This window comes from Pristis pectinata, chromosome 5 (assembly GCF_009764475.1).
Source record: "Pristis pectinata isolate sPriPec2 chromosome 5, sPriPec2.1.pri, whole genome shotgun sequence".
Classification (NCBI taxonomy): domain Eukaryota; kingdom Metazoa; phylum Chordata; class Chondrichthyes; order Rhinopristiformes; family Pristidae; genus Pristis; species Pristis pectinata.
In genome coordinates, this window is record NC_067409.1 from 53,408,238 (window position 1) to 53,421,946 (window position 13,709).

General features: G+C 40.0%; 1 protein-coding gene across 9 annotated transcripts in view; it reads left to right on the forward strand.

The window, feature by feature from the left end:
* Positions 1 to 13,709, forward strand: part of invs (inversin) — a 356,685-nt gene that overhangs the window by 113,525 nt on the left and 229,451 nt on the right. For all 9 annotated transcript variants that reach the window (XR_007956423.1, XM_052016840.1, XM_052016843.1 and 6 more), the window contains 2 exons: positions 589 to 760; positions 9,650 to 9,805. Coding sequence is in view for 8 of the 9 variants with exons in the window: in XM_052016840.1 (XP_051872800.1) it covers positions 589 to 760; positions 9,650 to 9,805 (328 nt within the window). In the remaining variant the exon portion in view is untranslated. The remainder of the gene's footprint in view (positions 1 to 588; positions 761 to 9,649; positions 9,806 to 13,709) is intronic.

The window sequence follows — 13,709 nt, forward strand, 5'->3', positions numbered from 1 at the left end:
TTAAGTGACTCTCCTACGTGTTATGAAAGGAAAGACCTGAGTTGTCTGAAGGGGTTTTTGTTTTTACATGTGATTTATGTCACCAATTTAATGTTAAATTCTGACAAAATAATTAGAGATGGTTCAGTGATTTTCTAGGACTTGAATGAAATAGGTGGATATGTGCTGAATGCTACATCAAATAAAATGCTGTGGATTCTGGAAATCTGGAATGAAAGTTGAAAATGCTTGTTAGGACAAGCAGTATTTCTGGAGAGAAAAACAGTTACTGTCAGTTATGTCAGAAAATCCAGAGATGTAACAGGTTAGAATTGAAAGGGAGAATGGAGGTGGGAGGAAAAAATAACCAAGCAACTGTTAGTGGAAGGCCCAAGAGATTAAATGATCAAAGGGTGAAAGGCAAATGGAGAAGAAAAGAAACAAAAGAAGATGGGTCTGGACAAACTGCAAATGGCAACAGCAAATCATTACCAGTAAATACTGTCTGAAAAAATTCAAAACGGTGATAGTGATGGATTGTTGAAAGGTAGATTATAAAAATATTAAATGCATATTGTGTGAAATGATTTTAGCTATTTTCTTACCTAGGAGACTGTCGAAGTATTCTTAAATCATCCATCAGTGAAAGATGACCCGGACTTGGAAGGGCGCACCGCATTTATGTGGGCTGCTGGAAAGGGCAGCGATGATGTACTCCAAACCATGCTAAGAGTTAAATCAGACATTGACATCAACATGGCAGATAAATATGGTGGAACAGGTTAGTCTTCCAAATAATACTGCTGGTTTATTTTGTACTCTAGAGAGCATTAACTAATAGATGTACATGGTATCATCTGTGTAGTCCATAATCCAAAATACTTTTTTTTGTGGGATTGGGTACCTTGGGTAAGACCAGTCCATGTGTTGAAGAGACACCTGGAATGCTGTTAGGTAAGGTTTGCAGGATTTGACCTAGGAATGAAGAAGAATCAGAGATGTACTTCCACATGGTGGTGTTCCTTTTGTACCTTCTGCCCTTGTTCTCAGTAGCAGAGGTTGCAAGTTTAGAATAAACTATAACAGTTGAGTTGTTGCAGCATATCTTGTCGATGCTACCCACTGTAGCCATGGCATACTGGCGGTAGAAATATTTAATATATAATGTAACATCAATCCAACAAGACGTTTTGTCTTGGATGATGTTGAGCTTCTTGTATGTTACTGTAGCTGTACTCATCTAGGCAAGTGAAGAACGTTTCATTACATTCTGCTTTGTGTTTCATGCACATTGGAAAGACTAGGAGAATCAGTAGGTGAGATACATGGCATAGAACAACCAGCCTCCAAACTGCCTTTTGTTGGCAAAAAAAAATCCTTGCCCGCCCCCTCCCCCCATGTACCCGGCAATGCCAGGATATTGATAACAGGAAATTTAGCTGTGGTACTACTGATGATTGTCAGGGAGTAGTTGTTTGGACTCAATCATATTGGCCTAGCAAACATATTACTTGCTATTTATCATCCCAACCCTTAATTAAGTCCAGGTCATTGGCAATTTTTGATGTAGCAGCTCTTCCTCAATCGTCTTGGCTAGATGTGGCTGGACTACAGAGTTTTCATATTACCTATTGTAGAATTGCATAGCTCTGCTTATATAATGCTGCTTCAGCTGCATATTGTACATGCTTGTAGCTTTACTAGTTGGGATCTTTTGGTTGGTTGCTATTTAATGGTTTGGCATGTGATTAACATGTTTAACATTAAAGAAATTGCTCAGTATTTTCTGATCATTCCTGAAAAAATGCAAATTTCGAGACTTACAAATGTGAGAAAGATACAGATCCTGAAAAGAATGTAAAAGTTGCTACATTCCATTTTTATCCATATACCGTAGGTCTTTCATTGAAGTTAATGCTCCACAAAGGCTGTTGTATTATCTTTCTCCTACTTTGGATTTATATTTATTTAGCACTTTTCACATCTCTTTCAGTATGATCCAAAGTGCCTTAAATTAATGAAATATGCTTGAAGTATTATCACTGTTATATTTTGGAAAAAAGTATCTGTCTTTCCACAAAACTGCCAGATTCACTTGGGTGCAGTTTTTACTTTGATAAGTATGGGTGTAAATAATCACCTGGCCTGACCACACAGACCAGGAAGATCGCCAGCTTCTAACCACAACTTTTTTGTTTTCTGCCACTAATTTAAATTAATGGAAAAATAGACAATCTTTATTCAAACATGTTGTCCTTTCTTCATCGAGGTGACCACTAATGCTCAGGTGCAACATGCATACGATAGCAGTTTACCACATTCTGTGCATTTGGCTGGTTTTCTACACTGTTAGCTGCATTCATGTACTAGAAGCCATGATAAAGGAATTCTTGTATAGTTTTTATTGAATTGGATGATGTTTGAGTATGAAAGAGTTTATCAAACTGTAAAGATGCCTTAGTGAAACTTTTTAGACCAAAGCTGAAATTATCTTGGTTGTAAATCTTTCTCACTATAAATTTCAGTTGCTCAGTCAGTTTTTTTAATTAATTAAACAGCTGTAATTTTCTGGTTGTCTGTTGGTTGGTATTCATAAAATTTATTTTGAACATGAGTGCTCTTTGTTTACACTTCTCAATGGAACCTCTTACTATTCTGATTCCAATTTAATCTCTCTCTCCCACACTCTCAACACCAACCTCTTCTAGCCACTTGCGTCCAGGGTTTGGCTTCCTGAAATGGAGACAGACCATTTTACTATCAGCTTTTCCTGTGCTAAAGTGAAGGATCTATTTCTGTCATATGATCTAATTTTCCTGTGCTCTGGATGTTATTGCGAAGTTTCAACGAGGAATATAACAATCCACTGGTGATTTAGGAAATTTGCAATATGGTTTGATGTAGTTGGTTGATGTAGCAGGTTGTCAGTTTACACGAGGGAGATTCTGAAGCATAATTTTTGGTGTTCTAGGAGCAAATATTTGGAGTAGATATGGATATTGCACATAAGTATTAAAGGAAATGCACAAGTTACATTAAGAGAGTAGAGATGAGTGCAGCTTTATTAGTACTTAAAGCAAAGCATTCCTCTCATCCCTTGTTTAAAAAAAAAATGGGGAATGGAATATATCCAGCTTATTCAGTATTGCCACATTAAATAATCCAACAACATAAGAAACTAGGAGCAGGAGCAGGCCATTTGGCCCCTTAAGCCTGTGCCAGCATGTCTGATCTCCCCCCAGGCCTCAAAACCTCTTTTTTGCCAGTTTTACCTATCCTTCAATTGCCCTGTTTTTCAAAAGTGTACCCATCTATTTAAATACCTCCTGCAATCAAGCTTCCAGAACTCTGTGGGGTAGAGAATTCCAAAGATTCACTACCCACTGCGCGTGTGAGAAGAAATTCCTACACACTTGGGTTTTAAATTACCTCCTCCATCCATACACCTCCCCCCCCCCCCCCCCCCCACCATTATCTTGTACCAATGTCCCCTCATTCAAGTGTCTCTCACTGGTGGAAACATCTCAACATACCCCTGTCCTGCCTCTTTTGGGTCTTGTCAGTTTCAATAAGATCACCCCTCACGTAAGTTCCAAGGAATACTGAGCTTTCCTTTTTCGCTGTTCATGATGGGACAATCCTCTCACCCCAGGAATTAGCCCTGTATATTTCTTCTGGACATACTAGCAATGCTAGTATATCCTTTCTTAAATAAGGGGACCAGAACCTTATACCTTGTGTGGTCTCACCAACACTCTGTACAATTGTAACAACACAGCTCTATTTCTAAACTCCCACCTCCTACCAATAAAAGCCAATTTGCCATCTTAATTACTTGCTGCATCTGCTTTGCCAACTTTTATGTTTCATGCACAAAAACAATTTGATCCCTCTGTAGTCTAGTTATTTGCAATCTCTCTACATTTAGATAACAGTTTGCCATAAAATAATTGAAGGCCAGGAATGGATCCTTGGGGAATTCATTAGTTGCATCCTTCCTGCCTGAAAAAACAATTATTCATTCTGACTCTGTTTCCTCTATGGCAACTATTCTTCAGTCTATGTTAACACACTTCCCCAAATACTGTGAGCTCTTATCTTGTGCACCAGCCTTTTTTGTGGCACCTTATCAAATGCCTTCTGGAAATCCAAAATACACTACACCTACAGGTTGCCCTCTATCAACTCTGCTTGTTACATACTTGAACAAAAAATATCAGTTTCCTTTCATTAAACCGTGTTACTTGCTTTGATTGCATTAAGCTTCTGTAAATGGCAAACTATTTCCTCTTTGATTATAGACTCCAGCATCTTGCCAACAACAGGAGTTCAGCTAACAGGCCGATAGTTACCAGCTTTTTGTCTTCCTCCCTTTTTGAATGAGGGAGTCATATTTACAGCTTTTCATTCCTCTGGTACCCTTACAAAACTCAGTGAGCTTTGAATAACTTCATCCAGTGGTCTCTAACTTTTGTATAGCCACTTCCTTTATACCTTTGGATGCAGGCCATTGTGTCCTGATAAACTGTCTGTCTATCTTTAGTCCCATTATTTTTTCCAATTCCTGGCCCCTCTTCAATTTGGTGAGAATTTAGCTATATGTCGTTGAGTGCTAAATCCTGCTCACGCTGTACTCTTGCCCTTGTTGAGCTGTCTTAATTCTCTGAGTCTGTGAACTAAATTTAAATGTTTATGTGTCTGCACTCTAGCTCAAATCATCTTACCTCTGAAGTCTTTATCACCTTCATTCTGCACCTCCTGCAACCTGCCTCTCCCCTGCCCTGACCCTGACCCTGACCCTGACCCTGGAAGGCTTCATTTCAGCATCGCTGGCAGTACCATGGTTGTCTTACTGTTTCCGTTGGATATAATTTTCTAAATACTTCCAGGTATTAATTTAACTCTATGTCATGTTGTCAATTCTTTCCACCAAATTTATGGTTAGCCTTTGATCTCAGTTTAATTTCATCTCTCCTGTGAAACATCTTCAGATGATTTTACAAAAGATACAATATAAAAGTAAGTTATTGTTATCATTTCCACATGCAAGGCCTGCTCAGGATACATAGCTGCACAAATTGTAACCCCGTGCCTTAGTAAGAAAAGGTGAATGAATGTATGTGTGTGGATGTTGGAGTGAGGGATGGGATTTAAACCTTCAGAATAACCAGGCAGTTTACCTACCTAAGGAATAGGGATACAAACAAAATACTGACGTGTAATTTCTAATACAATTTATGCATGGTTAGAGTTAAATGTGTGATTGGTTGTTCATTGTGGAAAAATATAATAACGTACACATCAACGTAATGGGTAATGGGTTATTCTGTGAGTAGAAGTAGGAGAAATCTATGAAAAAGGATAGAAGAACTGAGGTACACAGAAATGTCCCTACTTATACCTACATAAACTAGTGACAGCGATGAGGATGAATTTCTCTGGGGTATGTCCTATTGATTTGTTGTGATCATGATGGCAAAGCTGTGGGAAAAAATGGGCATATACACCATTACATTGTTTTCATGGAATTTCTGCAGCTCAGGTTTGCAGCAGGCTACCAGAAGAATCTTCGTGGAAATTCAGGTCCTATCTTTCTCAGAGGAAGGCATGCATAACTCTCTCTGAAGTGAGGGGAAACAAGTGAAACCCCCATGATCCCACAAAGAATAAAAAAGATAATTTGAGGGATGAACAGCAAGTAGACCTTGGTTTGTATTTAAGCCACAAGTGTTATTAGTGATAGAGCTATAACCATAACCATAACCATCTGTATGAATAATGTGGAGGGAGACAATCTGCAGGAGTAGTCTAAAGTGTATTATTGCAAATCACCTAATATTTAAAGTTAGAAAACACTAGCTTCTAATTTGTTTTTACAGATTACAGGAAGACAAAGAAATAATTTGCATCTAAAGACCTAGCTATGCTACAAAACAACTCAGTTGCCCTGAAAATAAGGTCATTCAGAAAAGGAGGCAATGTAATGAGTTTACAGTTTTCTATCAAGATATTTTAACCAATATTATTTTGTAGTGCATGTCGTGGGTGCCATCTCCTGCAAGTAATAGTTATTTTGTAACACACCTAATCAGGTTATTTTATTCAGTAGTATTGTTCAGACAGCTCATTAGGTTTCTAGCACACTAAAGAATTAGGGAAGAGTTAGGTTGCCCCCTTTGGTAACCATTTGCATTGCCATAATTGCTGCATACTGTGGCTTTAGCTTCTCACACAAATAGGGCTGCAGCACTGAAATTAGGGTGTGTTCATTGCCAGTGTTGTCTAGCATTGCTTAGCTCCATGGTGACAAATGAATACTGTGCCATAAGAAATTCAATCCATCTGTCTATCCATAGACACTGACAGCACTGAAAGCTTTTCATTGTCTAGCTTAATGGTGAAAGTGAAATTCCTCCTCCTTAGTGTCAGAAACAAGTAGCACATTTGCAGAAGCCGCTCTACAGTGCTGTCGTCAGTTACTGGACATGACGGTAGCTGAGCTAGCTGTTCAAACAAAGCCCTTTTTGTATTTGCCTGCCCTGAGAATCCTCTTGGTCACTGTGACTCCATCATTGAAAATTGGGATTACAAGACGACTTGTGTACTTGGAGTGGGAAACAAGCAAACAGCATCAGAGTGACTGATATTGGAAAAAAGCAGGCCATGCTGACACAGCAGCTCTTTATTGTTGTGCCATTATGGGCATCCCATATGCTACTTGTTTAGCAGATTAACAACAACCATTTCATAAGAAGCGGAGCATAAAACAGAAATGGGAATCCAGAAAGGTCAGAACTTGCCAGTAAAAGGCATGAATGAGCCAAATTTTCTGAACAGCAAGAGATTGCTTATCTAATTCTTTGCTCCTTACCAGTTTTAGAGCCTGCTGAACATTTGACATAATTCCACAGCCGATTGCAATACAATCAGTTGTGATGCTTTGTTCTGTACCATGACAACAAAGACAGTGAATACTCAGACAGATAGGAAAAAGCTCGTATAAAAACATTATTAGGTTCCTTGATAAAGCGTTTTCGCTTCCCTATCAAATACCAAGACATGTTTTCTTCTATGTAACTATAACGAACCTATAAAGTATTTAAAAAGAAAAGTGACCATTAAATTTCATGAACAAAAGAAAATCCATAAAAGAGTTGCATACTTTTGTGGACAGCTTGAGTGCAGTATTTTATATATCTTAGTTCAATACAGTTTTGTCATGAGAAGTGGTACTTCTACCATTTCTGCCCTTTTAGAGGATGTATAATTAAAGACATGGGATCTAGTATTTCACACTAAGTGTCAGAAAGGGAAAAGATATAAAGTAGCCTTTGGGATTTGGCATGATAAATTTTTCTCTCCCTTCTATCCTGACAAGCATTTTCTAGTGTGCCCATGATAGTGATATTAAGCTCCTATCTGAAAAAGGAGGGAGCTCTTAGATTCTACCTAAGTGAAACAGAAATCATTTCATATGAGGAGTTTGAGGAGATTTGGTATGTCACCAAAGACTCTTGCAAATTTCTATAGATGTACGGTGGAGAGCATTCTGACTGGTTGCATCACAGCCTGGTATGGAGGCTCCAATGCACAGGATCGCAAAAGGCTGCAGAGGGTTATAGACTCAGCCAGCTCCATCACGGGCACAACCCTCCCCAACACTGAAGACATCTTCAAGAGGCGGTGCCTCAAAAAGGCGGCATCCATCACTAAGGACCCTCACCATCCAGGACATGCCCTCTTCTCGTTGCTACCATCAGGGAGGAGGTACAGGAGCCTGAAGACCCACACTCAACAATTCAGAAACAGTTTCTTCCCCTCTGCCATCAGATTTCTGAACCCATGAACTCCACCTCGTTACTTACTTTTTTTTGCACTATTTACTTTGTAATTTATAGTAATTTTATGTCTTTGCACTGTACTGCTGCCACAAAACAACTAATTTCACATCATATAAGACAGTGATAATAAACCTGATTCTGATCACTTCCTAAGACTTATTTCACATATTTCACTTGCAGATGCTCATTTAGGATGGTAGTCTCCTTCTTTAGGCAGTCCCTTGAGTTCGACAATGACTTGCTTCCGCTCTGGTTTTGTGGGTTCTGAGGTGCGTGTGTGGGAATGTAGTCCACTCCCTCCATGACAATAAAGGTTCATGGCTAGGCCCTGGAAACATGGACCACTTCTCATATCTCAGGTGCCATCTGTCAGCGAAGGCAGACATCAGTGATGAAATTCACCACTTTCTTCAGTACTAACAACACTGTCCCTACAATTGAGTGGAAGGATAAATGAACAAATGTCATTGCCCACTCCCAGGCTAACATCCCCAGTATTGTTGCCCTAGATAGGATGGTAATGGATGATGTCTTAAAGATTTGCAGGAGAACAATCAGTGACTTCAGGAAGGTTTTAGTTATCCCATCTGAAGAACAGAGAGACCTTCTGATTGCTGATTTTCATCATAGGTAGCACATGAGAGTGAATCTAGAATTTGCACTGGATAGACCTTATGAGGAATTCTTAGCCAGTGCTTACTCAACACCTCCTCCCTCACCACCATCCAGAGACCTAAACGGCCCTTCCAGGTAAGGCAGAGGTTCACGTGCACCTTCTCCAACCCAGACTATTGTACTTGGTGCTCATGATATGGTCTCTACATTGGCAGGACCAAGTGTCGACCAGGCAACCATTTTGCAAAGCACCTGCCCTTTGTCCACAATGGACTTCTTGAGCTTTCCAGTTGCATGTCATTTCAGCTCCCATTCCCACACTGATCTGTCTGTCCTCGGCCTTCTCCATTGCCATAGTGAGGCCAAATGCAAACTGGCAGAACAGCACCTCATATTTCTCAGCCCAATGGCATGAACGTTGAATTTTCCAATTTCAGGTAACCTGCTCCCCCTGTATTCCTTTCCCACTCCCACCAGTCCACCCTTGGTCTCTCCGCTTTGTTCACCTTTTCCGTTCACCATCTGCCCCTGGCCCTGCCCCTGCCCCCCCCCCCCCCCCCCATTGTCTAGACTCACCATCCTCCACCACCTGGTTACATCTGTCCATCACCCATATACCTATATACCTGTATTTCATCTCCTTTGGTTCTCCTTTCCTATCCTCCCCCCCCCCCCCAAATCTGGTTCAATCTGTCCATCAACCCCTCCCTTATCTGGTTCCACCTATCACCTACCAGCCTCTGTCTCACCCTCCCTTTCACTTGAGTATATCTTCCCTCTACACTCTCAGTCCTGATGCATTCTGATCAAACTTGATGATCAGTTCAGTTTGGTTTATGTGGAAAAGCAGAACACAGTTATTGTGAATAATGAGATACCAATGGCAACACAGGACCACGTACATGCTAAACAGTGGAAGCATGCTACAGATCAGATTAAAACTCTACAGTTTAGATGCACTCCGAAATGATAGTGGGCAATTAAACAACAAAACAAAAAGGATCTATTAACTTTTCTTTGAAGAAATACCCCTACCTATTTTAAGAACTGTACTTAATTGTACTTATTGTTAATAAATTGTATTTTATTTCGTAAAGTTAAGTTAAATCAAAAGGGTTAGTCCATCCATGCGTACTTGTCAATATTGTCCTGATCAAGTGTTGAAAGTTCTATTTGAAAGTGTTTGATGGTATTTCTATTTTCTATGCGTCTAGCTCTGCATGCTGCAGTCCTCGCAGGTCATGTCAGCACAGTGAAGCTGCTATTGGAACATGGGGCACAGGTCGATGCCATGGATGTGATGAAACATACACCACTTTTCCGGGCTTGTGAGATGGGCCATAAGGAGGTGATCCAGACACTTATTGAAGGTTAGATTTGTTTATAATTGCTGTAAGTGCTGCAACAGAATAACACTTGAGTGCAGAATACTTATCAATTTCTTCTCTTCCTATTGCCAGCTACATATAGCAGATCCACTTGACTTCACTTGAGTGTACCATGCCGATTAAAAGAATATCCTTTAAGAGTGCTTTTAAAGTCTCAATTGTCTTTTTACTTAGTCTGTGGATAATAATCTGATATAACTGACCTGTATTATCTGTGTAAGAGGCCGACTTTATGACAGTTGTACTGTTAATATAAATGAAAATTATTCATTAATTCTAAATGTTGAATTGCATCATGTGATTTGCATTGCATAAGATAGCTCAATGCAAGGGAGAATATGAGGAAAATTTTAACTTATTGAATGTAAAAGGCTTTCCAGGATACACACCTTTCTGTTGAAAAATTTACGAAGCCCGAGGAACCCCTTCCATAGCTAAATTTCGACAGAACCACTTAACTTTGCTTAGAGTCACACAGAGCCAAAATGGGCCTTTTGGCCCACTGTGCCCTTGCTGGCCATCAAGAACCTATTATACTAATCCCATTTCCCTGCAATTGGCCTCTAGCCTTCTATACCATGGCACTTCAGGTGCTCATTGAAATGCTTTTTTAAGGCTGTGAGTCTCTGCTGCCAGGCAGTGAGTTGCAGATTTCAACACCTCTGGGTGAAAGGATTCTTCCTCAGATGCCCTCTGAATCTCCTACTCCTTACAAAACAAATGGTCATGGATACCTCTGTTACTTCTGAACTGTGTTGTTTACATCAGAAAAAATGTTAAGTGCAGGTCATCGCACAATATTACTGGAAGAGGAATCCTATAGGCCAGGACACTGATAGCCTTCCAAGCTCTGAAATGGTTTGCCAAATAGAATCCATAGTCTTTTCGGCAGTTTTTAAGAGGAACAACAATAGACATTAAATCACAATAGGAAACTTTATAAGGCACCATCACTGGAATATTGAACTGGAATAAAATGTAAACTTTGGAAGTAGGTGAGGATGCTCTTCAGGCAACGTATTCAATTTTTGTTTCAAACTGGAATGAGTTATTGTAAGGGAAGAAGTTACATAGATAAATGCCAGATGACCAATTGGTTTGCTGAGTCTGGAGTTTGGCAAAGTTTACTTAGACAGTGAAACACACGGCTTTCATGCAATCTTTTGTGTTTCCCTGAGCCAGTGGCATATCTAGCCTAAGTAGCAATTTCAGCATTTTGTTTGACTGATCCAAGAATTGGCACTACCTTATTATTACTCTGGAATGCAAACCTAGATTATATATTCAAACACATTGTATGGAACTCAAGTCGCTGATCCGGGCAAGAGCCTACAATTTAATGACATAAATTAACACATGTAAAAGCTACTGTTATCCATAATAACATTCTTGGGCAGATCTTCTGCTGACCCCAAGGTCGGCAGTTGCCTGCCCTTGGACATAGTGTTTCTTTGAGTGTGATTGCAGGCAGTTTACCCCTGGATTGTTGACTTTCACCTCATTGGAGGGGTGCACTGCAGTGCAATGTAATATAGGGCTGTCCCAATGTAACTGGCTGGCTTTGTTCTCAGAATGGCTTTGACACCCGGTGAGGTTCTTGCCCCTGGCTCACTGGCTATCAAAGCAGTTACTGAACTTGAACATTTGTCAATATCTTTGACAACAAAGATTCCAAGATACCTTGGAACAAATGAAAAATTAAAACAATATTAAGACATTACAATTAATTTAAAAAATGTTGAAAACACACATACTTTTAAAACAATTAAATACATATTGGCTTAAATCAATCTACTTATCCAGCTGTGGACAACCATTTGTTCCCATTCACTTCAAGTGGGCTGCTGTACTTGTGCATCAGGTCTAACCTGAAGCAGACTCATTTGGGTAGATTTCCCAACCTGTGAGCTGGGAATTTTGTACAAGTATGTACTATCCCCCTGCAGAATACACTGGCCCAATCTGCTCAAAATGTGAGAGAGGTTAAAATGGGCAGCAGCAAACAAATCAGCCTAGCATTGGTAATGGATTCAATTCTGTAACGTGCATAAAATTAATTGGACTTAAAAAAAAAAATTATGGCTCAATAAGAAGAGCCAAAACAGATGTGTAGGAGATTTGTGGACACAGGATGCATTATGTTAAAGGCAATGTCTCAGAATTTGACATTACTGGTGACGGAGTGGCACTTACCATTGGCTTTGAAGAAAGCTCCCCACAAGGAAATGATTTTGTAATCTCTGTGGTGAGAACTTAGTTTTTAACCAAAACTGTAACTGAAGGGATCCCTGCTATCCAGCTACAGTACAATCACCGAGCTGCCTCAGTGGACAATTGCAATAAAGAATTCCCACAGATAGCATGCCAGGAAGCAAAAAAATAAATATTTTATTTAACCTATTTGAGCATAGTACAGTGTATTAGATTAAGATTGGAATATAACATGTATAAGCTAAAATAACCTTTTAGATTATTACATTTTTTGTTTTGAAAATTTCAGGTGAAGTATTTAAAATCCAGTGAATAGAATCCAATTGCATAATAGAAATCTGTTTTTTTCCCAGTGAAATAGTCTATTTTGGGGTCACTCTGGGAATTTGACTTGACACTTCTGGGCATGAGCCATGTGGCCCTGAAGCACTTTCTGCATCAGGAGCAGACAGCATTATGTCATTCTCTGAGTATTGTTCCTTTTTGAAGTTTTGCAGGAGAACTTGTATCACATTGTCCTGGAGTGCTTATTTGCTGCAGACTCCTGGAACAATGGGGTCCTCCCAGCACAGAGCTGGACTAGGACACCTACCAACAACCCCTAAACCCACAACCTTTTTGTCCAACCTGTTGATCCACAGTTTTACACTGCTGCCCCACCCCATCCCCACAATCCTCTTTGCATTTTTGCCTTTCATCACAACCATCCAATCTACTGCTCCCATTCACCTTTCCCTTTTCATCCCTCCCCACCATTACCACCATCCATTCTTCCTCTTCCCCAACATCAAACAATTGCTCCCCATTCCCCTTCCCTCTTCTCCTCCTTCTCTCCCCCCACCAGCATCCAAAGGATTGCTTCCCAGTCCCCAATTTTCTCCCCTCCCTAATCCCATCACCAGCTTGATCCAAACTACTAGCCCCCTAATACATTTCTGTTTACCCCCTCCTCTCCTCCCATCATCTTCATTCAAACTGATTTTGCATTGCCCCCTTTTGCCTCCTCCCCAACCATCCTCATCCAAACTTTCAGCCTCCACAACAACCTCACCATTATGATCATCATCCAAACTACATGGTTCTAAAATAACCATTCGTGTCGCTGTTGTGCACTGGAAGCTCAAGGCACAGATGAATAAAATTAGTTTTTGGGTCAGATAGTTTGCTTGGTATGCCCATAAAAATTCAAGTCTACCTATTGCAACAAAGCATGAATTTTCAAGGGTATTTTATAGTGTGATGTTTAAGTAATTTCTCTTATTTGCAGCAGGGGAGGGTGCAAAAAGCACTCTGAAAGAGGCTGAATCACTGACAGCAATGCTAGAATTTCCTAATTAAAGCACGCATGCATGGAAACCCTGAAGTTGTTGTCAGCTTCATGACATAATGATCAACATCCCCATTTCTGACCTTATGATAAAGGTAAGGTCATTGTAGAAACAGCTGAAGATGTTTCAGCCTGGAAGATTACCCTAAGGAACTCCTGCAGCAGTGTCCTGAGACTGTGATGATTGGCTTTCAATATTCACAAATTTCTTCCATCATGCTTGGTATAACTCCTTTGATTTCTTTTACCTTCAGTTTGACGAGGTCTTCTTAATGTTGCATTCAGTCAAATTCCATCACTGTGCCACCTCACTCCTGGAATTCGGCGTTTTTGTTTATATTTGTGCCA